The 25,337-nt window shown below is 44.0% G+C and overlaps 1 protein-coding gene across 9 annotated transcripts in view; it reads right to left on the bottom strand.

The window, feature by feature from the left end:
* Nucleotides 1–2,408: 2,408 nt before the first annotated feature.
* The window catches only part of ebf3b (EBF transcription factor 3b), a 79,089-nt gene continuing 56,160 nt past the window's right edge, over nt 2,409–25,337 (bottom strand). For 3 of the 9 annotated variants that reach the window (XM_033979199.2, XM_033979194.2, XM_033979193.2), the window contains exons 9-16: nt 23,477–23,610; nt 22,475–22,601; nt 11,669–11,757; nt 6,851–6,916; nt 6,464–6,635; nt 5,920–6,105; nt 5,332–5,499; nt 2,409–4,156 (exon numbers count right to left, since the gene is read on the bottom strand). In XM_033979199.2, the coding sequence (XP_033835090.1) occupies nt 4,125–4,156; nt 5,332–5,499; nt 5,920–6,105; nt 6,464–6,635; nt 6,851–6,916; nt 11,669–11,757; nt 22,475–22,601; nt 23,477–23,610 (974 nt within the window). In that variant the 3' untranslated portion in view covers nt 2,409–4,124. The remainder of the gene's footprint in view (nt 4,157–5,331; nt 5,500–5,919; nt 6,106–6,463; nt 6,636–6,850; nt 6,917–11,668; nt 11,758–22,474; nt 22,602–23,476; nt 23,611–25,337) is intronic. The other 6 variants (XM_033979198.2, XM_055227403.1, XM_033979195.2 and 3 more) reach the window with 3 other exon arrangements.

Here is a 25,337-nt window from a genome sequence, read left to right on the forward strand (position 1 = left end):
GGGCTTGAAACGCTCTGAAACATTGATGAAGTATCAAATGACACCCAAATACAAGTTTAATGGATTTTGAAGCGCTGGGATACTTTGCTCATCCTCTCGACTCACAGTGAGTGAAGTGGAAATCTTTTGCCAGGATCTCAAGTTTTTCTTGCAAAAGCTGACTCCCAGTGTACAGTAGCAGGGGAGCACTGTCTTATCTGATGTAGCGATTCACAGACAGGAGGCTGTGCAAATGTGGGACTATGTTATAAAAAAGGGTCACATCCCCTGTTTTCATTCAAATGCACAAAAAAGGTCAGGCTTCCTATTTGAATTCATTGTCATCTTGTCGTTTTGATCTGCTTTGGCTGTGCAGTTTTTATGAGCCTGTATCCTACTATTGTTCCTCCTAACTCCTAACTTTACTGCAGTTGAGAAATATGGTCTTTGTCATTTTGAAGTATACTTACGAGCTACAAGTTGTGAAGTCAGGCTTGTACTAGCTTGATTTTGCGCAGTTAAAGGTGGTAATAAAAAGACCACATATTAGGCGAGTGACAAAGCGAGCGGATGTGTAAGGTAATATTCAGTTTTAAGGTCAGTTTGAATTGTTTTTTCTCGTGGGGAAACGGCAGATTGATAAAGAGCAAACAAAACCTTGTCTGAATGCGCGTCCTCCATGGCCTCAATGAAGGTTTCATTCCTTTATATGGTCCAGCCCAATTCCCAGCATGCGTGGCCATTGTGGCTCTTTCAACTGCTGCTCTCCATTGACTGGCTCATTGTCCAGCATGTCTTTTGTGCGCTGCTATCACTGGAGCACAATCTTTCACCTGAACGCCACCGCAGCGCAGCCTGGAAGTGGTCACGTAAGGCCACAGAGCAACATGCCTGATGCAGACGCAATTAGCAGGCTGTTAATGAAGAAACATGTATTATTATTCACTTAGAGCTGAATCTACCACTTTTATTGCAGCTGTTAGTAGTCATACTCCTGCAGCTTGCATCAGACAAAGATATCCAATATTACTGCACAGGCGTATATTATTGAGAGGAGACTTTTAAAAAATATAACAATGCACAAGCAGATGTTTGAAGCGTGGCCCTGGGCTACACAAGGCTAGTTAAGATCAATATTGCTTTCAATATTTCTTTCCTTTGACAGATAACCGGTACAGAGGAAAGTCTTGATAAGAGTGGCAACATATGGATGCGGCGTGCCTCGCTCCCTTTTGATTGTGTGACCCCGCGACCTTTGCCTGTGTCTGAGAGCGAGGCACATGCTTCGGTGGGGGTCTGTCAGGCTCTGGTTATGGGGCATTATTGACCCAGGATTTATAAATATTTAATGCACACATTAAGATCATGGTGGAGGGTGGCCATTAGAGTTCTCCAATAAAGAGGCTCTCACGATGATTGAGTGGTATGGCAGAGCCAGGGGCTGCTACACAGGAACCTGCTGAGACAATATACTGTACCTCCAGCCCGCTGCCAGCCTGGGGAGCCCCAAAGTGCCAACCGCCGTGCACATTTTCCACTGTTTTAGCTTTTAATGAAAGCGCCTCCGACACTTCTTAAAGGAGACAAGTCTGTACCATTGAGAGGAGGAGAGCGCAGTTAGCAAGGTGATGGATAGTAAGTGGTGTATGTGTATCTAAAACAGTGAAGGACCAGATGTGTGCCTATTGTTATCACACACATTGGATTATCAGGGGAATGATTTGAAATGAAACAGCTCTTTCAGTGTATCTGTCCTCGGCACTATCAGCAGCGTTGCCAGATCCATGCATGGCGCTTGACATAATAAGCTGTGATATGCTGATTGCCACTCAGGTTGAGGGCCTTTAATTGTGCATTAAAGAGAGAGGTGGCGGCGGACAATGTTGCCTTGATGAGAAATTGACATTTTGTGACCTGCTTTCTGCGTCCACTCACGATGCCAGATAAGATGCTCAGTTGTTTTTAAGGAGAGGCCCCATTCTACCCACAAACACTTGTATCAGTCCGTGACCCACTTGATGAGTATAGATTTCATAGTGCCCCCCTTTCAGCGCTCCAACTATGAGAGGTTCAAAACGATAGCAGCCCTTATAGACAAAGGATAACCTTGCTCTTTCAGTGTATTGATTCTTTATTAACTAGGTGGCTTAATGCAATGAAATGAGGGATTTGAATGAGCCCATTTGGCCTGCTTTGAATAAAAAGCCTGTTTATGAATGACTACAATAGCCTTTGAAGTGCTAGAGATGCAGGATATGCTGATACAGGAACAGTCCTAATGTGCCACAATGTCAGAGGCTAGTGCACTTTTTCACCTTTGTAAACATCTAAAGTACAGCTCACAGACTGCTTCACTTTTGTCTGTCCCGGGCCTGACTGACAATCTACACCTAAAGAAGTCCACAGTTGAGGAGCTAGTGTGTTTTTTTTACTGAAAATTTTAATAAAACATCACTTATTCATTTCTGTTTCCATTCCAAATGTTGACATGTTTAAACTTTCTTCCCTGTAAACACATGTAAGCTATGTGGCAGAGTCATAAGTGGTGAGTAAAAATGACTTCTATACATTCTACAAAACAGAAAAATACAACCACAGATGGAGTGATTTTTCTCCAAGGTTGTCCCTCATGCACATTAGTCTCTATTGGATCTTAACAACTATCATATGGGTCACAAACAATTTATTTGACAATACAACCAACAAAGTTTTCTCCAAAATGGTCTGTATAGATAATTTAAAATCAATATAAAAATAAACAATGAAGTTTGACTTCCCCTAAAAAATGGACAGAGAGTCTTGACGGAGTAACACAAATTTGGAGGATACATGTGAATATGCACATTGCATTTTCATCAAATACAAAAAGAAAACAAATGAAGGCAACAGTTCTTGGCTGAATTATCTGTGCTGCATCACTATATTAAGGGCATGACGATTAATACATACATAATGAAAAGCAATATACAAAATTTCAGAGATAAATACATTATTTATAGTTGATATGTTACAAAATTTCCCTCAGTGAGCGCAAGTGTGTATTTGAACAGAAAAATGACAATGAACTACTATATGTCTACATTCTCAATGGATTTTAATTTTGTTTTTCAATGTTTTTGTTGATCTAAAAGAACATGAAAAAGACAGATGTATAAATATTTAGCACAAGTTTGGCAATATCACAATAGTCTACAATTTTGAACCACATATAAAACACATAAGGGAGTTGGAGCTAGAACGAGAGACTGCTCCTCATCAACAAGAAACAGACTTCACAGTAGCCTAGGAATGCATTAATATACAGTGCTAGCAAAAGGTTGAAAAACATGGCAAAACACACTTGCTTAAAGGAAGCTCTAGACATGGAAGTACATCATATTCATCAACAGAGCAGTGTTTTGTACACATCAGTGTGCTTGTTGAATCAAAGAGGATTTTTTTTTACTTTTGAAGATGATTTCTAGCTACAATAAATTACAAAATTTAAGTTAAAATGCAGGAATGAAACATGATACAACCTTCCCACCAACCCTCCCGTGTACTTGTATTTGTTGTACTTTAAGCTCAATTTTCTACATTATATATCTCATATATTTTTCCAGTTGAAATTGTCTTGGCCCCTGTGTATTTTTCTCACACATAAAAATACAAAAAAGTCACATTAAAAAGACACACAACTGTTGTGAATCTATTAAAAGAGAGTTGAAACAGAAAAGCTGATTTTCTGAGGCAAACAAGTTCATTGGCAAATGTACTGTACAACAGTGTTTTACTTTACAACCAGGTGTGAGTCCACAGAGTCCTTCCAGTACTGAGCGTGTCATGTGTGAGAGGGCGTGTCCAAGGCCGATGCACAGTCTGACAGTATACAAAATAAACCCTTCATCATCCCGTGTCCTTTTTAAGGGTGCTCCAATGGGAAGGGAAAACAAAAAGTCCCACAGAACAAAGTCCGGCTCCAGAAATCCTCTCTGCAGGTTTCTTAAGTCTTTTAAAAGAAAAAAAAAATCTTTCTTTTCTTTTTTCTTCATCTTTAAAAACAGAACAAGCAGTTGACTATACATGACACCAGCGACTGGCTGTGTGCTCAGGGGGTGCCCTGTGAAGTGGTAGTGTGACTGGTGCTTGAGATGACCAAAGTGCATTTACATTGGAGGGACAACCAGGCCGGACATGGCTGCAAACAAAGACAGGAGAGGGACATTAGTTAAGTGCTACAAACAGAACCTGGATATTTATTAAAATTATTGAAAGCTCTGTAGTGCATGCGTGTGTAGGTGTATGTGTGTGTATGTGTGTGTGTCTGTGTGTGGGGGTGTCTGTGTGTGTGTGTGTGTGTGTGTGTGTGTGTGTGTGCGCGTGCGTGCGCTGTGCATGTTAGCCAGTGTGTGTTAGTCGTGCACGTCTCTGCTAACGGGAGCGTCTGAAAAGCTCCCTCCTGCTCTGACATTTCAGCCCTCAGCACGCCACTCTTGCTATGTGTGATATTTCTCCTGGCGTTGGGGTAATGGCAAACAGTGGCCCAGACTCCCGGGAGAGCGCGCCATGGTGACGGCGGAGCAACAACACGGTCACTTCCCACAATGCCACAGAGCTGCAGTAGCAGTAGACAGTGGGCAGCCTCTCCTCTGATTCCTCCTTTAACTCGCCTGTCTCTTCCCCTCGCCTGCATCACTGGTACAGAGCGCTACTCCTTGTTCCATCACACATTCACTCTCTTCACTCTGTGTCATTATCCAAGAGACATTAGCCTAGATCAAAGGTAGCTTCAGTTATTTTACCAAGACCATCTGCCTAGGATATCATTAGCAAGTGTAACTCTCCCTCACAGTTTATATATGCAGTATTTTCACACGTTTTAACAATTAGGCAACTAGTGAAGTGCTGGGATGATATATTATTATATTGCTCTGAGTATATTTGTAGAGTCATGCTTGAAATGCTTTTAAGTTTGCCAGCGCAGATGATGGCAAGGCATTGCTCATTAATTTCTGCACAACATGTATTAATAAGTATGAACGTGTAGCAAGATGAACTTTAATTTCCCACTTCATTAAGCCCAATGTTATTAATCTTGGGGCACACACTACGGCTAAGCTTGTTTTCAAAGCAATCATGTTGGTCATGACACACGCACAAAACCTAATAAACATAATTACTAAAACAATTCGGAGAGGGTCTTTTCCTACGACATCAGAGGGGATGTTTGTATCAGAGGGCGTGACGCTGCGTGCACCCTGCGCTGTGTGTGCGTCATGTTTCAGTCATATATGTTGTGGCTGTGTGTGTGTGAAGTGCGAGGTGTAAATTGGCCTGTCAAAATGCATATATTGGTAATGATTAATCCCTCACCAAAACGGACAGAGGCCTGAGCAGCGGTATCTGACCAGTAGTCCGTAGGGAAGGGATGAGGGGGTGAGGGGGGCTCACCTTGCAGTCCGTTGCCGTTGGCGCTGGTGCAGGAGGGGGGTGGGGAGGCCTGGGGTCGGACCACAGGGGCGAAGGCGCTCTTTTGTTTAACTGCAGAGACGATAGGGAAGCAAAGGATAGGAGGGAGGGTGAGAGTGAGAACGTGCTGTGAGTAGTGCTCAAGAGGGAGAGGGCAGTTAAGGTAAGACTGGGATAGTATTACTGCCAGGGGGGATACACCACCAGGACTCAAACTGCATTACAGACCCCTACCATCAACATCTCCTCTGCTTCAACAAGTGCAAGTGGCATATGTTCAAAAATACATAAAAGTCTATTCTTTCTCTCTGCCCTGGTCTGAGCACTGCAAACTAAACACGCTTGTTCTTAAATGGATAGTAGTATTATTGTCATCAATAACGTTACAACCTTGTCAAAAGTGATTCATAAAAGTGAAAACAAATGTGGGAGCTGGGATTAAATCAGCCGCAGCTTAGCGCCGTTACACTGTAGTAGTGGCAAGCTACTCACTTCCATATGGGGAGTTGGCAGAGGATCCGTTGAGGAACCCCGGGGAGCTTGGCACTCCCAGGTTCATACCGGCATTGCCGTAGCCATTCATGCTGTTGCTGACGGTGTTGTAGCTGGACTGCTGTGGGGTGCTGCTGGAGATGTAGCCCCGAGGGGAAACACTGCTGGTGTTCCGACTGTACCCCACTGCAAAACATGCAAGACAGCACACAAAAGCCAGTCATTTCTCTTGTCTGCTCTGTTTTACTGGGAAACATTCTCTTGCCTGACTAAAGGCCTGCATACTGTGTTTTTTATCAGTAAGACACAGGATACAAATGTGTAAATAGAAAATAAGTAAAGGAAAAAAATAATATAATAATGTAAATTGTACTAAATCAGGTAAAAAAGTTAGAGTGAATATTTAGTGGAGTTGACAGTATGAAATGGCTATTATTTCATTCCTTTGGTATCCCCAAGGGATCCCCTCCAGGACCCTTGCAGGTATATGGACCCCACTTTTGAGAGGCGAGTTATGGAGTGCACCCCTATATCACATATGTACCTTGGTCATTCCCTTGTGACTCAGACACATTGACTGCTAGCTGGCTGCTGAAGGAGTTGACTCCCATCATGCCGTGGGAGGCTGGATTAGCGAGCGAGGGGATCTGGTTGTGGTTGCGAGGAACGCTGTACAGGGCCTCCGCGATGTCAGCTGCCCTCTTCAGAATGATCTCCTGAGAAGCAAGAGAAGCCAGAGGTTTTGTTATTTATGGTGTTTTTATAGCTGTGCTTGGCTTTGAAGCATGGTTCATGGCTATATGGTAAACTCACAACGCATGAAGCCTACATTGTTCCAGATATAGTGGTGAAAATACCCTTTGGTATCAGTAAAATTTCAATGGTTTCTTATATAGCTGTGGACCAGAGGTGGCAGCTGTAGCATACAAACCTGATTGTTGTGGGGCATTCCATACAAGGCTTCGACCAGATCTGCTGCTCTCTTCAGCAACACCTCCTGCAGAGGGAAGACCAGAGTCAGTGCACAGACCTACACATATGTCATACCTTATCCACAGCGACATCCTTATATGTTTACATTTAGGAGACAAGTCTAAATAAAAGCCAGACTCATTTAAGAGGTGCCCTGATGCATTCACACAACATTACTTTGTCTCTTCCATCCGTGCAGAGCAGTGAATAATGTTCCCTATCTTAATTAAACTGGCATAGTCCTTTAAAAACAACACCTCAGCCTGGTTGTGGGCTACACGTTTGCTCCCGAGTTCAGCCCGCGTCCCCTCTCTTCAGAACAATAAAGTGAATTAGCTCTGGGTTAATCTAGTTCTGTTGTAATGACATTAAGGAATTTTTCAATTAACCTCTTTGACTGGCTGTTGCAAAGGACTTCACAAATGACTTCCCATCCAGCAAGAGCTGGGTGCTTGTGCCTTGGGGACACGGATGCTCAGGATGTGGTCTTATCCATGTCTGCATGCTTGCCCCTGCTTGACAATGCGGATTAGCTGTGTTGCTTTGGCTCTTAACACTGAAAATGAGTTGGCCCTGGATCCCGTTCCCCCTCTTGGTTTTGGGCTTTGAGCTAGGTGGGGTTTGGCCCGTTTGTGTCTTTATCTGCTCTTTGAATTCACCATTTACAATTAAATCCCTCTCAAGGAAGCAGACTGCTCGCTTTGTCTTCTATAATACAGAAGGCAATATGCTGTATGAAGGCCCTCTCCTCCATTTAGAGTGCATCTAATCTGACAAAGGCAAAAGCAGACATGGCGGTTGCATGTTGTTAAAACGCTTGCTTGTTGTCACCTGCTGTAGAGCAGAGATTTGTCAACTGTGCTGTTAGAACCCTGGTTAAAAGCAATGCAAATCTGTCAGCAGAAACATCTCAGATGGTGCTTGTTTTCTTCCCACATTGGCGGTGTTTTCTTTTGCGGGCCTCGGTAATTTGTCTGAAGTGTTCCATCACTTGGCAATAGCAGTGTGGGATTAAGACGGCAGCTGCCGTAAATGAATGTAAACACAGCCTTCGCGCCTTCAAACAGCGGCCTCCAAGACTTGGCCTGCCTTTCCACAGCACAGCGTATGTAGTGTGTATGGACGTGTATGGGCCTTTCATCCTGAGGAGCATATCTACCACACTCTTGATTTATCAAGATGAATCACTGCAGAAGCCACTTCCAGCGTATGCCATGCTCTCTTATAGAAACATATCGCTTAATCCACCCCAAGTTACCGGATGGGTGGCTCTTAGAATGGGCATTTACCTCTGAAATTGGTGTGTATGCTCAACGTTGCATGCATCTAGTTTGCATACAAATAAAGAATTATGGTTGTCGTGAGGCAGGTAGACTAAATGAGAGGACCAGCTGTCTTGATGTGTTCTCATCAGGCAGAACAGATTTCTCTCTCTCTTGCTGAGTGAGATAAAGTGGTTTTCTTTCTTTTTGTCTGCAGTTAATAATTACCAATAATCTATTCTATCATATTTCAAGATCTCCTACATGGCTCTCAATTTTAAACAACAATTAAAGCAATTAAGACTGTCGCGTTCGCAGCCATGTTTCATTCTGTGTAAACGTCCTCTGCCTGCTTGTCCATATGGTACTTTGCAGCAGTGACATAAGGACAGCTTGGAGAAAGGAGGAGAGAAAGCGATATTGCCTCTCATCCTTAATCTGTCGTTTACCGCGTGGTGTCTTAACTAACCACGCCGACTCGCAGGGCTATGCTTAAGTGGCAACCTAGTCATATCCGCGCATGATGAGAAGTGCTGCTCCCAATCAAGGAAGAAGTTTGTTTTCTTCTGACGAGGAGCTTTCATGCGTATCGGCTCATGCTGTGAATACGATTAGCGCCGAATAGCATTCTGAGGGCATTTCCATGTAAATCTCAATACTACTCCAGTATAAGTGTAATTGGCTTTCTTGTCATGGAGACATATCAGAACACGCCATGTTAAATTGAAACAATTAAAGGCCTCAGATGATTTCTGTTGTTGTGTGACAAATGCGTGACAGATCTGGGCTTTTGTTTGCCTCCTTCTGCATAAAGACCCATATTCAAAGAATGGGCTGCTCTAATGACACATCACCTCGAGGTGCAGGCTGTTTGGGAAAAATGACAGAAAATCTCAAACAAATGATGTGTTTTTAAAATGTCAAACAATGGAAGCCAAATGTGAGTCTTAGAGCAGTAGATTAACACAGAGCTTGTATTTATGTTATCACAGTTAATAAAAGAGGGCCTAGGTTATGTAGCTCGGAGTGCTAATGCCATTATAAAACTGTAAGGCAATTACTCTGTTAGCTCTAGCCCGAGGTAATGAATGCATTTAGAAGCATAGGGCCATTAGATGAAGGTACTTCAAAGAGCACAGGAAGAGAGATTCATTTAAATACATGGGTAATTGCTTGACATGAACACATTTGTAATATTTTCTCCTTGTGGATTACACAAGGAATTGGAAAAGAATGGGCTTATGCTCATTTTGGGAGGAAAGAAAGGATTCCAAGGCAATCAGCTTAATAATAAAACAATATTGAGTTTCCACTTTTAATTTCATAATGAATCTAATTTGTTACAGAAGAGAGAAATTGAGTGTGATATAATGTGATATCCAGTCTATTTGTCCATTACTGCCAGAGGGCACAAAATGGTATTATAAATTGTCTTTTTTATATTATGAATGGAAAATTGTTTTATAACAAGATCTTAAAAAGGAGGGTGAATTCCAAAGTCTCTCTTCACTTAACGCGATGCCCGCAAACCAATCTCCTTTCTCATCACTTGACTGCTCACACTTATTACTTTCATATTCACCCTGGACTTTGCATTGAATTTTTATATCTGCACTCCTCCCACAGGGTCAGACTGTCATCTACGATGTTGTCTTAGAATTACGAGGTAAACTTCAATCAGAGGCAGCTTCCCCCTTTTTTCTCTGTGTAGCAACAATATTAGCGTGCATCCCTTGCTATCCATGAGCACTCCCATATTGGCTTTCTGTCTCCTTACAATTACCACGTGTCTTACTGGTCCCAGGGAGAAGGCTGGTGGAAATCAATAGCGCAGTAATATTATCAACTGGAGGGTGAAGTCATGGAGGGGGGGGGGGGGGGGGCTGTAGAGGCGGTGAGTGGGCCTGGTGTCGATTTGCCTTTCTGCTAATGCACGGTGCGCGTCCTCCAGCTTTATCTTCTTTTTATAGAGTCTCGCGGCTCACCTGCACCCCGTAATGGCTCTTCTCTATATGCCGTTTGTGTTCTCATTCCGAATGTACGCGGGCGCCCCAGCCTGCCGCGGGCTCTTTTATTGGGAATGTGCTTTTGACCCCGAGAGCTGACCCTCAGATGGCAAGCTTAACAATGACGAATCACTCGGCGGGATCATTTACATGCCCCCTGAACCCCATATTTGGGTCCATTAGAGAGCAAATCAAATATTTATGTTGTTTATTGGAAGTGCAGGGTTTCATCTCACTGTGTGATTGTTTCATGCAAAGGCCGAGAGAGCCTGCTATATTAAGTATACACACGCCCGGGAAACTAATCTCAGCTTCAGTGTCAAAATCTGTCTCGCTGCAGAGGAAAGAAGTCAGGCTTTTTGTAATAACGCGGTGTAGAACATGCTTTGTTTTTCACTCCCCTCACTGTGGATTCTGCCAGGACACTGCAGCTTTAAAATTGAAACACTGTTGTTAAATTGACCAGCAGAGATATTAAAGGTAAGTGTACTTGAGCTTTAGGTTTACAGTTAAAATTAGAGCAACATTTCATGTCTAGGAGTTGTTTCCGTGCTCCGCAGGGACCAGGTCTAATTGAAACACTTCATATAGTGAACCAGGGAGTAGCTGTGTTGTCCTGTTTCTTCACATTGCCATGGTCAAACGTGTAAAACTACCACACAGTCTGTTCTTTATTAAATTGTCCGTTGGACGTTAATGATATTGCTGTGTTGCATGCTGGGATTTAATAGATAAGGTCTTTAAAGGTTTTACAGTATTATTAAAACTCGGAGGTGGCCTGCGCTTTACTACCTGCCGAGGGCTTTTGAATGTGCTAATCAGTCATATTATTACACCTGACACATCTGGAACGTCACTCACCAAAATGGCTGCTGGCGGGCGGCAATTAGCACAAACACACATTGATTTGTATCAATAGGAAATGAAAAATATCAAAGGCAAAAGATTCAAAGGAATAGCTGCATGCTCCTTACTTTTTCAGTCCAGGTTTATCAAGTTGGCAGCCTATTTATGTGCCACACCGTTGTGTCGGAAAAAAGTGATGTGGCTTTCAAGCGCCTTACCCAGGTTCAAAAGAAAAACAATAAGAAAGCCTGGGCATAATAACATGCAGTCTTTGTCTATTAGCTGCAGTAAGACGAGGGGGTTTACGGCACAGGGCTCTGTAAACAAAAGATTAAACCAAATCGAGCTGCAGAAAATGAAAGGAAAACATGAGTGGGGTAATGAGGGTGCAGGCGTCGTTTCTGACCAGATTACCATCTCCACAGACTACTGGAGAGGAAAACGCCTGATTGAGCTATTTTACCACACAGCGAGTTTACGCCTCTCTCCCCGCACTAAACCAATACCATTACCACTCTGGTTAGTGGGAAGCCACATATGTGAAGCAAAGCTGTTCCGCTCCGGGGTCACAGTGCCGGCGCTCATGCTAATGCTGTTTTGTTTATTTGTCTCATTCACTACTCATCGTTCTGTTGTTTTTGGAGTATTTTTCCCCATACTGACCTTTGGTAACCTCTCTGGGTCGCCAGGGTGTCTGGGGATGACCTTTTGCAGTCTCTGGAAGCCGTAGTCGATGGTCGGTTCATTAAGGGCTGCAACAAAAAAGAAGATGGAAATTAGAAACATTTCGGGGTTAATCTTGTCAGAAATAGGAAGAAGCTAATTGAGAAATCTGTTTACAGTACAGAAGTCATTTCAGAATGCCTAATTTGACAGAAAGCTCAAGGGGAGAGACAGTGGTTTATGAAACGTCAGCCGCTCCCGGGCCCCGTGATGGAAAATGACACTTGTGTCACTGAGTGTTATTCCATTAACAGCCATGATGACCTACATCAGTGTGAGAATCCTTCAGATGAGCTGCCCTCCCCCTTTTATCTGCTCAGGAATATTGACTACAGCAAACTACATAGCCGGGCTCTTTTAATCTAACAGAGCTTTAATAATCTGTGAAAGGCTGTCCACACATTGATCTAGTGTAAGTTGCTGTCATTTCACCCTTCTGCACTGACTGTACTGCAACACTGGCCCGGTGAAATACGGCCGCACATCCCACAGAGCCATTCATCTCCCACCCCTCAAATAGTAATCTGGGGCACGCGGCATATTGGCCGATGAATCAGAGCACAAAGTAAATGAATCATAAGGCCGACTTTGGTGAGAGCGGCCCGTTTTATGTCTGACAGTCCTAATGGGGAATTGAAGGCTTCCTTAGCGTGCAGGCTGATTCTAAACAATCATGTGTGAGTCGCAGACAGGACAGTAGCGAGAGGAAGGGAGGGAGAGAGAGGGAGAGAGAGGGCAGAGGCGAGGCGCGTGGGAGGGGGAGACGCATAAAGGGGAAAGGAACGACTTAATAGAGAACATCACTTCTCAATGTAGATATCATTTTCAGGAGAGTAACTCCGCCGTGCAAGGCGCTTCATAAATCAATGGCTTTCTATGGAGACTAATAAGAGCTGCCTGCCTCTATTCATTGTTCAGCCTGTAATTTGGCCCATCACTCATTACTCAGCATGTAATTTCAGCATTAACACCGCACAGCCCGCTGAACCTGCTGAACACTGAGGATGGGGAGCAGGCCAGCTCCTTCCCTCACACACACACTTGTCAGGGCATAAAAATGAGCACTTCTACCTCATACTTTTCCTCTGCTCTCTCTGGTCCCAAGCCTGCACCGCTCAGCTCTGTGTGTCTCACACTCACACATACTCTCTCCTGTACAAACCTGAGTACAGTAATTGCCAGCTCGAGCGTGACAAAATGGAGCAATTATGTGTTCAAGCATGGACAATGTAGGGAGCTAATCGATAGCAAGGATCTGGGTTGCATATACAGTGGAGTCCTATTGGCGGGGCACACCTGAATAAACCCCACACCGTGACAACACACACTGCTGGAAATCTGATTTGACATGTCATCATGCAACCAGAAACAACACGGTCGCTCTGAATGTGGGAACGCCGTCTTCTCCTTAATAAAGGATTGATCTAGACTATTGATCGTACATGACAAGGCTGTAGCCAGGAATTTGCCCTTTTTCTTTTGTTGTTTCCACCCCCTTTCTTATCTATGCACTATGTGCTCCTACATGTGTACAAGTGTACATGCCGTGGCATACGTGCACAGATGAATGTGAGTGCACATGTGTGCGGCGCGCCCCTGCCAGACCCCTCTGCTCAGTGTGATGTAAATTGTGTATGTGTAAAAAGCACTCCATAATCAGGCCATCCATCATCAGAGGCTGTCAGTGGGCTCTCTCCGGGTGATACATCACGCTCTCCTGTCCTCTGCCTCAGCTGGGGCCTACACAAGCCGCCAGGCATGCTGGGAACACAGCCGGGGAGACACAGTACAGTACAGAGCACACCTATAGGCTGAGAGGGGTTTCCAATGATAATGATGCCCCATTCGAAGAGAAGGCTCACATTTTAAACACTGTACAATGGTGGTGGATTTATAAAAGCAGGATAAAATCGAATCTAAAATAAACTCTTTGAACTTAACACCTTTTGTGTGTCCCATTCAGAGAGCCAGCCATCGTCTAGGCATGTGGACATGTCCCCATCTCATCTATCATGGAGATGATCTTTGTAACAACCCCAGCGTAATGAAATTGGTGACACAGACCGCCATCTGCTATTGATTTCATGCAAATGCTTTTGACAGCTGATGGAGACTTGCATTAGTGCTAAACGGTGCTGTCAGTTGATGAGTTGACAGTTTTGTAGTCATAGCATGTACCCTGGTGCAGACAGACAATGTCAATAATCCCGTAAGAGCGCTGATGATATATACTGAGCACTCATATTCATTCCCCACTATAAAACCTGCTATGTGTCAAGTCCCTACTTTGCACGTTTCTATTTCACAGATCTTCTTTTACATGCTCTGCTTTTACAAGAAACACATTGACAACTTCTATTAATGCTCCACAGACTGCCCCAAACTTCAACTTCTATCAAACTCTTATTGTGATGCCCTCGCTTGACTCCGCGTATGGCAAAATGAGTTTGGCCCGTCCAGTACAATACAGTGTCATAGAAAGAGAGAACAGGAGACAGGGTTTGGGTGTGGAGCGGGATAAGGGGGCTTGGGGGGTGGGGGGGTGGATAGGGGTGGGGGTGATTGGGGGTGGGTGTGTAAGGGGCATATGTCCCCTCCCTACCCCTTCCTGTAAGGGTCTCAGTCGTTGCAAGGAAACATGAAACCCTTCGCACACATCCCATAAATCCTGCTCTGGGTGGGGAGTCTAGCACATAGGAGCAGGAGGGGGGAGGAGGGGCCGCGCGGTGTGGGTGGGGTGTCAGAGGGGTGGGCGAGTGAAGGAGGGGGGGTCACTGGCACGTTCCAGTCACGCCCGCTTCCCGGCCCGCGGCCAATCAATACCACTTTCCTGTTTTAGAGGCGGGTAATTATGAGGTGGAGAGATTGTGTGACCTCTCACCCCTGCTGCATTACTCGCCTGATATTAAGATAAATTGCCTGATTTTGGGTAAACATATGCTGCAATTCAAACTGTCAGCACTGGTTTGCTCAGGGATAATTTGTATTGATCTCCTGGCTTCTTCCCCATTTTGCTTACTGACCTCATGGATAATTAGAGAAAAAGAGACACGGGGAGGTAAGGCAGGGCTAGCATTTGAATACTTTGCGGTGGGATGGCAAGCTTATGGGGAGGGGAGGGGGGACATTATGGACTAATAGAATTTTCATTTTCTCTCATCTTCTGTTCAACTCTGGACAGGTTGCATTGCTTTTTCAATTACATCACTTGTCTTGCTTTCCCCACTTCCTCATAGTATACAAGCCCGCTTCCTGTAGTACTGTTTTGATGTGGTGAATATAAAACACACCCCGATCAAATTTGAAAATAAAATATTAAAACGGACATGTAACTTATTTTAAACATGCAGGTTTGGCTGTAGGGCAGGAAATTTCGATGAATATTACCAATTTCTCTCACCCCCGAGACTGTATGATCACGTTTCAGAATATGAGGAAAAAAATGGAATGCATGACTTCTGCTCGCCGCACAGCTGTGACCATATTGTTTCCCCATTTTGAATATTGCGTACGAGTGGCACAGCTTCAGTGGAATTCCTCTGCCCGGAATGTGCACTTCTCCAAATCTTATTTCGATCGGACGCCTTAATCTTGCACGGCCCTTTTATGTGGCTAACATGTTTTCTTGTGAGAGGCGAGAGGCTAGCCACTTCACTTAAAATGTAGAGTGGAGGGGCGTTTACATGGCATCTGCTGCTCCCTCTCCGTGTTCTCTGCAAATGGGACATGAGTAACCGCCCGGCGAGAACGGTGTAACATGGCCGACGTTGGCAGCCAGAAGTGCTTACATGGCAATACAAGACTGTGTGCCCTCGGCCTATATGGAAGTGCATTGAACACGTGTATTGACTTACAGTATCGGGGTATAAACATAGGGAAATGTTTGAGAGCAGCAGTAAATTTAAGGGAAATTGTTCCTTGTTAAGTCTATGAGGCCGAATGGGAGCCTGCACAGAGTACTAGCATTCCTGCCAGCCATTACAGCTTATTACGATAACTCTATCTTTCCAGGAGATAAAAACCTAGCCTTGTTGCCATTTGCCAGCTATTACTTTCGCTAATTATACTTAACTGCTTCGAGCTTATCTCCACTCCTCCTACACCATTGAGCAGTTATTTTTTTCTTTCCCCTTAACACAAATTAGAGGAGGAGTGGGAGTTGGAAGGGGGGAGACAGATAAACAGCACAGGCAGAAGTTCATTCAAGTGTTATTGCGTTTGTGACTTGTCAAAGAGTCTGCGTGAGCCTTGAAGGCACCTGCAGTCTGTTAGCGGTGACCTGTCTACTGGAGATAGACAGTAAATACCAGCTCTGTGTTACAGGAAGTGAACATTGAAATACACAAAGGGTGAGAGATTCACAAGTCATGCTGCTGCCTCACAGTAGAGACATGTAGTCACTGTGGAGAGAATACACACATGCAGATAAGAGGGCCATCTTAAAACAAACCAAGTCAAATAGGGATTTTCACAGCAAACCCACGCAGAGCAAACCTCATCTGTTTTAACACTGACCATATCATCACCATCCACTGCAGCAGTTAGCACTGAGTGATTCCATCTCCAGCAGTCTCAAGATGAACAGGAAATTAAAATTTCAAAGATCTGCAGTTAAGATAAATCAATGGAGACAGATCAATGTTCATTGAAATTTCATGAACTTTGAGCCAATACAGATGAAAAAACCTAGACAGTTACAGTCTCCAGCAGATATTGCTCCTGCAACAGATAAAATGTAATTAACACGGTTAAAAGGGAGCAATGTTACAGATTGCACATCCATAATTTCACACTGCCTTCATTTCGCTGGTATATTAGAAAGGGCCAAAGACACCTGTTCAATCCTCTTAGATGACATCTAAAGTATGTGTGCCACTTCTCTAAGGACGCCGGCGGACTTTCACACATTACCGGCCAACAGAAATCAAATGGGTTCCCTTCACAGCTGATTGCAAGCGCAAATTAATATTGTAAAATGAAGATCAATACATGGACGGGGCACAGATCGATGGCGGCTAAATTACGGCCGCGTTTTCCCCCTCATTCAAGATGAGTTGTGTTTTCCTCTCAAAGTCAATACCGCGCTGCCTCCCTCATTCATTTCTCAATAAACTTGCCGATGAATTTCAATCAAAAGGCGGCGGGGGAGGGGGGAGGTGGTGAGGGGCGGAGCTCTTTGAAAAGCCCGTCGGGTTTGGAACGCATTGAAAATGGGGCAAGAAGAAGAAGAAGAGCCCCCCGTCCTCCTCCTCCTCTCCTCCCTCTCTGTCTGTCTTTGTCAGGGCTCAGGACTGATGCCGTGACTTACTGAGGACAATCCATTTTAGGAGTCATTACAAAACACACCGCTAACAAAACTACAGGACCAAAAGGAAGGGCCCAATTAAAATGGAATCAATGAACAAAACAAATGAATAAAATACACAGGGATACTGTCATTTTTTCTCTCTTGCAAGTCAGGTGATATATCATCTATAGGATTATTACAAAATTCTTGTTTTGGAGGTATGTAAAAAAAAAAAAAAAAAGCCAAAAGTTCTGTATAATCCCACTATTTTTTACGTAATTTTACAGCTCAGTCATTTAAATATGATTAGATTATCATTACTACGACTTTTGTCAATATTGCCCTTGCGAGACTGTAATATATTGTTCCCTCTTAAAAGATACCCACAATGCATTTCACTCATGGCGTAATGGGAAAAATACATGCTTGACTGCGAGTACTTATTTCAATCAATTTCCCAGCGCTGGATTTCACAGGTCACTTGCTGATAACACGCTGTGGAATAATGCCACCGAGTGCTCCTCAAAGCCTACCTGACGAGCACGGCTGACAGCGGGGGAGTGCGCGTCACGTCAGAGCCCTAATTGGACACAAGGACCTTCCTGCACCGGCTCATGCGGCCTTCAAAAACCCAGCGCCCATCTCACTTGGCAACCAGAGTCTGCTTCACTCCTGCCGAGCTAGTGCTAAATACCAGCGTTGTAATGAGACAGGTGAGGTACTAGGTGTAGGGGGGTACGGCCACGGATAACACCGCCTGACACATGCTAAAAGTGTTATGCCAACTGGTTACTATCCACTTCCACGCTGGCTCTGACATTTTTGAAACCGCTTACTTGGATAGAAAGAAATGATAAGAAAGAAAGGCAAATGAAACCGTGCCATTTTGGACATGTAATGTGTCTTGCATGCATATCTGTTTACATACCACCCTGAATGCCTTTGATTATAGCATATCTTGGCTTGAGGCCCCACCCCATCACTGACCAACAACTGGTACGCATAGCCCAGCCCTGCAGGACAGGAAATGAAAAGGAAGCTCTCCATCTGATCAGCTTGTGAGTCTGGGACTTCAAAGTGAGTGGACGGTAGGGTGGAGAGGAGACCTAAGGATAGGCCCATTCACAGGCTGTACAGCAAAAGGCCCTATCTGATCTGTGCCGATAAAAAGCACTCTGTTTGTTTGCTTAATTTTAGCTGGAGGAGACTCTAAATCTAAAGTACATAATGTTGTCTCCCTATTTCCAAGAGTGAAGCAGGAAGTGTGTTTAAATTTGGATTTGAGGATTGGATATCACGCCTTATATGTGCGGTGTAGTGCTCTAAAATGATTTGTTTCAGTTCTAAGTAAACAAAGGTTTGCTCTGCCCACATGCTCTAGTCCCATCCCTTACAGGCTGACATTTCTTGATCTCCAGCAGTATTGAGTGAAGCACACATGACCCTTTTGTCCTTATGTTGATGAATGACTGCCTCATACCCATTTTGTCAGATTTTGGTGCAGTGGAGTCGATAGCGTCACCTTGACAAGGAAAGTTTGTGATCCATCAGCCCTCAAGGCTGTCTGGCCTCAACTAAAGGCCTGGCAAGAGCTGCTCACACTATGGGGCATCAGCTCTGTCCAAAATCCTTCACCAGTGTGCTGTGGAGGGTCGAGCGTGCCTCTTATTACTGCCGCTTTACAGTGAGGGGAGAAAAAGAAGAAAAAACACTTGACTTGTACTAATAGCTGGGAAGCCCTGCTGGTCACCAAAGGTCTGAAGACGAAGCACCCTGTCAGTGCCCAGCTTGGGAAATTAGCAAATAATGTTCCCTTCCCCCTGACAAATGTGTGACAGCTCGCCTTCGCCAATCATTCTCTCTAACGTTATGATGCATGTCCCGGATCCCCACTGGAGGATACAGGCGAAGTTTACTGACCCTCAATTTACCCATGACAAATGGGGTCCCGCTAAATGTGCGTTTTCTGGGGCGCGGAAGGGGTTCATTTTAAGCAATCCTGGTTATATGGATGTCACTGATTAGGATAAATAGTGGCTGAGTGTGTTAGGACTGCTTGCAGAACCATATTACCAAGGGCCTGCATCGCTGCCCCCGGAGGGGAGTGCTTGTGGAAACTTGGCAAAGATAGAAAACCAAAAGCTCTGATGCAATTAGGAACTTAAAATGGATAAATTGTTTACTCAAAGTTTTTATTTATGATTTACTCGTTCACACACTACTGAAACGATGTAAAAAATAGGTTACAACACTGTAAATGAGGCTGAAAATTGTTCCAGAGAATAGCTCTTAATAAAGTGTAAAGTATAATAAAGTATTGACTCAGGCACAGCTTGGACTTTCTCCTTTTGATTTTCTACAACCTTGCTGACAGTTAGCTCTACCAGTCTTGTCCTGACCAATGGATAACCAATACATGGATTAGACAGAGGACATGCAGCAGGCTCCCAGGGACAACATTTGGTGTGAAAAGAAAAAGGTATAGACTGTAAAAAGCTCAAATAGCCACATGTCATTCAGTTCAAATGTACCAATTAAAGTGCACATATAAGCTCCATGGAGCAGTCACTAAACTTTTATGCCTAAATCTGTTTGTGTCATTAGTGTTTTATACTTTGAATAGTCAATGGCCACAGGATTATTGGACAGCACTACACGGCTCTCTCTTTAGAATGCTTTGTGAGTGTTGGAGCCCGTCCAGAGCACTCGCTTCACTGAGGACGTGTCCCATTGCTGTTCCAGGCCCACTGCAGGTCTCTCCTATGTTGACTCACAGTAATTTGTGATAATTTCTTAAATTGAGCGAGTTAAATCTGCACAATTAGGCTGGTGGTGCAAGAAGAGTCAACATGAAAAAAGCGGCGTGCAGGCCTCTCAAGCAGGGCTCTTGAGTCACGCTTGAAGCACATGCTTTGATAAGCAGACCTTTGATATGCACATGTTGCTTTCAAATATGACACCGGGACATTGTGTCCTTTATACAGCACTGTGTCACTACATTGCCCTTTTCAGCTCTACTGATTTGCTATTGTAACTCAGGTCATTTCAAATCTATTTGCTCCTGCAGTCCTATTTATTCAAGTGCTCTAACACAGAAGAGGCGCTGTGCTTTGAAACGAGCTGTTTCACTCTTAAATACATGATCCAGCCTCTTGTTCTCAGCCCATTCACATTCTAATGTTCGACACAAGTAGCTAACATCCTTCCTTGTAGCAATTACAGTACATATGGAAACAGTGATACCTAATTCTAGCGTTATGCTCTCTTTAACAGTTTCATTCTCTCAAGCATCAACCCTCATACAATCAGGGTGAGCCACAGTGGGAATAGCAGAGCAGACAGTCGGACCTGTCTATTGGTGACTTTCTCTTTTAATTCAGCGCACTAATCAATTGTACCAGCGTTGCCTCTAGGGGTAATTGTATCTTTATACTAACTGGAAGTGAGTAGGAACCAGGGGAAGACAGAGAGGAAGAATAGGGGGGAAAATCAACAAAGATAGAGAAGGGGACACGTTTCCCTAGTAAAACCTGATGGTAATCGTCCCAATCCGCTTAGCCTCTGTGACTAATGGGGTCTGTTCTTGTGGGACCTGGCACTTCCACCAGGGTGCTATAGAAGCCATTAATGTCTTAACTTATACCTCACCTTCTCAGGGCTCTCTCTCTGCACAAACAGACACATACTTAGAGCCACACTCGCGCTCCTGTTTCATTATCCCGCTGCCTCGTTGGCCTCTGCTCCACTCCTGCTAGGGAGGTTAAACGCAGGAGAGCAGGGCCAGACTGCACGCATGGAGGAGAGCGGAGGGGACGGGCAACTGGGGGGTGCGCTCAAGGTTTGGGGAGCTATGGAGCGATAGAGGGAGAGAGGGGGGGGTTGATGAGAAACAGCTGCCCCAGGACGGAGGGGTCTGGTTAGGCATTTTGAGGAGGGGGGGCACCCACTTTGCAATTCTGCCGTGCTCAAGGCCAGGGCTGAGCTGGGTGCTGGTGGGTGGGGGGTGAGGGCGAGTTAGTTGCACCCTGGTTTGATTCTGCCCATCAGAGGTAGAACAGACAGAGGCTTCCAGGTCAGACAGGCCGTGACCTTCGCAACTCGCGTCTCCTCACCAGTGATGACAGATAAGACCAGCACTTCCGTCTCAGAGAGTTACACATATTTTCTCACAGGCATCATCTGACCAAACCACAGTCAATTTGAGCTTCTAAAAAAATTCCTTAGCAATAAGTTCAATTCAATTCATTTATTTTTGTAACGCCCAAAATCACAACAACAGTTGTCTCAATAAGTAGGTGCATTTGAAATTCTTTCTTATAAAAAAAAATCTATCGTGGTGGTAGATGGGGCAATACATTACCATGGGATAGAAGTTTGTGGCCTAAGGTAAAAGTTGGCTGTTTGAAAGGCCCTTTTTCATTTTTTTTTTTTTCAATTAACGTTTTTGAAGTAAATAGGGGTGGGACAATTTTCACAAGACGAGACATGAGATTTGGGTTTATGAGAACGAGACAAGACACAATTTTGACATAATTTACCATAAATTAATTGTACAATTCAGTAGTCTTGCCTTTAGAACAGCAGCTTCTCAAGAGGTGTAACCCAGCAAAGTGAACCCTTTTTTGTTGCACTTTTACCACGTAGGATTTTATCTGATCCCTAGTAGCAGATAACTAAAAAATACATTTTTCACAGGTGACTGTAGAGGACAGACTGAGTGATGCTGGAGTGCACAATTCGTTAACTTTATTTATATTTATATATAGAATTTTGAATTCTGATTTTCTGAGGATATTCAATGACAATAGTTTTTTCAAAATTTTAAAATGAACTGTTCAGCAGTTTAAAAAGAAAGATTGAAGATTGTCATTAACTAAATCCCCACTGGATGCCGCCAGAACACCCACATATAAGTTACAAATATTTAATTCCTAACATTTTAAACTTGTTGAATAGTTATTAATTAAATTCAGCCCCATGTTGTCATCTCTTTAAATATATATATTTTTTATGTTAACTTTATATTCGACTTCTTGAAGAAAATCTCCTCCACTCTCTTCCCCTCACTCTCCCCTCATCTGATTGATGTTAAAGCCACCACATTTACACACGTTTGACAAAATGGGGGAAATTAGCTGAAAGTGTTATCTGTCTCACAACGGGGTAGATAAAGAGAATTGGCACAATGACTTATGCTGACAGCTTGAGTTTAACAGGGCTTGGCAGCGACCTTGTATGACGGCGGGTCAGGGGGGGATCGGATCGCACTTGTAGGAGCTATACTCCGGCAAAACACCTAGCAGCACATCTCACACATTTAACATTCGCCGCGCGGGTCTCTGGTTAGTTCATTATTAGCGCCCTGAAAGCTGCATCCAGACAGAGGAAAGGTGGAAGAGGAGGAGGAGAGGAAGAGGGGAGGGGTGGAAGAGAACGGCAACGGGGGCTAGGGGGCTTACCAGTGTAGACGAATCTCCCGGGGGCACCTTTGCAGAACTGCTTGGACTTGTAGGACAGCGTGACTTCCACCACGCCGGGGATGTGTCGAGGAGGAGTCTGCACCCGGATGGCATGGGGAGTTATCAGCTAGAAAAGGAGGAGAAATAATGAGCTCTTTCTTAAAAACAAGATGTTAAGTGGAGTGTGTAATTGGCCCTAGCCAGTACTGACAGCAGAGGAAAGTAACTAGATACTTAAGAGGTGTACTTGGATGTATACATTTTGTAAAGCATACTTTTAATGGCCAAACTGTTGGCATTCTGAAGTGTAATTACAACAAGTGGTTAGAAGTAAAATTAGTAGGACTGAGTGTTACAGTAGTAATGGTTTATAGCATTGTGCACTTTAAAATTACTAGTGAGATGAGAAGGGACAGAATCTCAAAATCTCGTGAGATAAAATTGCCATGAGATTGCCACATTAGGAAAAGGATCTCAGGAGTTCTTTTCCATGTGTCTATATTTTGCAAAAAAAAGTGATTCGCTGTTGAGTTGCATCTGTTGAGAAGCTGTAGTTCCAAAAAGCAGTTCTACAAGGACAGCAATTTTTTTTAAAGTAAATAAAAAATGTGTGGCTGCAAATTTATTTAATATGAATTATGTCAAAATCCCATCTTGTCTCATTCTCTCGGAATTGTGTCTCATCCCATCCCTAGTAGTGAATGTTATTAGACGAAAAAGAAGTTGATGTCAGAAGTCATGTTTATAAACACAATAAATTTATAGTATTGCTAATTGTAGTTGAGTAAGTTTTTGTTGTGACTTTAATAGTGTTCTGTAGTAGTTGTGAGTAGTTGAAGTGTTTGTAGTGTAAAAGTGTAGTTTGTCGTTACACTTTTACAGTTTTATTGAAAGAAGTAGTAATTTTTCTTCAGTGCACATTTTCAGAACTTTTTGGCCTTTGCATACTGATACCGTTTAGAATTTTGACAATAATTCCGTCTGAGCGAGAGTGCCCCATACCTCACTCCATACGAGCATGGTACCGAAGACAACTTGTAGGCCGTCGAAAAAGTTGTCCCCTATTATGATGACTGTGGCTCCTCCGGTGGTCCATCCCTCACTGGGACTGATGGCCTTGATGCACGGGGTGGCTGCTTATACAAGACAAAGAGAAGAGCGAATTCAGCACCAAAATTTCAACAGCGGGCCCTGCTTCTATGTCTACTCTAGTACACTGGCACCTCCCTATACTCTCAACCCCTCAATGTCTTCTCCCTCACAGAGACATATCATGAAAATTGCCCCTAGGAAGAGAGAAAAATGATGGATTTGTCCTTTAAGGCGTGAGAATCAAAATCATTTATCAGCGCAGTGGAGTGGTGTAGTTAAGCAGAGCCTTCAAATGGTCCACTTCACAAAGGCTAAATGCTGGGCTCGCAAGGAAAATGATTTGATAGAGCAAATTGTGTGTCAGGGCAAATGTAGCTATCAGAATTGATTAAGCATGCACCCGGCACAGCGTACAGTGCAAAAATTTCAAAGTTGAACACATCTTAAATGAGTCAAGAACGCGAGCCGTTAAAGTGGAAATGACAAGCTTTGGCTGCTTCATGTGATTCCATTACCTTTGTTCTGCATATACAGGACAGAGCAAGAACGCACAAGTATCAGATTTCATAACGTGAAATGCACTCATGAATTATTCACGGCCAGATTTTTTTCTTTGCTTTTTGTGATCGATTCAATCCATTTCATATTGTTTATTACAATGCTTTTCATCTGGCATGACTTGTGCTACGTAGCGCTGTCATTCATCAACAGCGCGGCTTGTTATTATAATCTAATTTGAGTGATCTGCTGCCTCACATTCACTGTCACTTGATGCATTACCTTAATATGGTGTTTGCCACAACACTGTGTTTACAACAGAAATAGCATGACAGCTCGCCATAAAGTAGCAATATCAAATTTCATCTATTTCCATCAATATCTGTGAATATGCTATGAATTGTGCATGTTTCTGCGCTGCTCAAAATGCGGGCGACTATTCCAGCAAGTTCCTATTTTTGGGGGTGCTCAGTTCAGAACCTCCATTATCCCTTTCATCCAGTAAGTAAATCGCAGTCGGCCATTGTTGTATGGATCACCTCAGACAAGACATCTCCCTTTGTTTGCCTTGCTGTTGGGTCTGCTCGGGTCATGTTTGCTCTCGCTCCCTGCCCATAAAGTGAACACATACACACGGGTACTACAGGGAATCTGACTTTAACAGGCGCTGTTGACTTCATGCTAATCACCTCGTACAGATTTTCATTTGTGAGGCCTGGAGGAGTGACATTTGCTTTCCTTAATTGCGAAGCGGAGCGTCTGAAAGAGGACCAAGCCTCTATGGGCATGCTGGGCCCCCTCTAAGGGCCTGACCTTCATCAGTGCGGACGATTACAGCAAATAATTCACCCTTCAAAATTACTGTAAACAAATTGACTTTGGGGATGAGACGGAGAGGGAGGGGGCAGCCGGCAGGAGGAGGAGGTAAGGAGAGGGCCGAGCGGTGGCGGTTGGGGGGCAGCTGTAGCCTGGATCCTCCGACAGGCATACAAAACAGCACCTCCCACCCACCCACACACAAGCACCCATGGAGAGGCAGCGACTCGGGCCCTAAGCCGTCCAGCCTTCTGCCTGAACATTTGCATATGTCTCAATGCACAGACAGAGAGGGGAGCATGTGCTGAATGGGGACCGTGGCAAAGTGGATTACACAGTCAGCGCAGGCGATCTGATGACAGACACGCACAATGCCCCTTCAGCACATGATAGGCATCAGGAGGAGAGGAAGGGCCAGGATGCTGAGTGCTGCACCGCTAAGTCCTCGCTAACTTTT

This window comes from Periophthalmus magnuspinnatus, chromosome 15, assembly GCF_009829125.3.
Source record: "Periophthalmus magnuspinnatus isolate fPerMag1 chromosome 15, fPerMag1.2.pri, whole genome shotgun sequence".
NCBI classification, from domain to species: domain Eukaryota; kingdom Metazoa; phylum Chordata; class Actinopteri; order Gobiiformes; family Gobiidae; genus Periophthalmus; species Periophthalmus magnuspinnatus.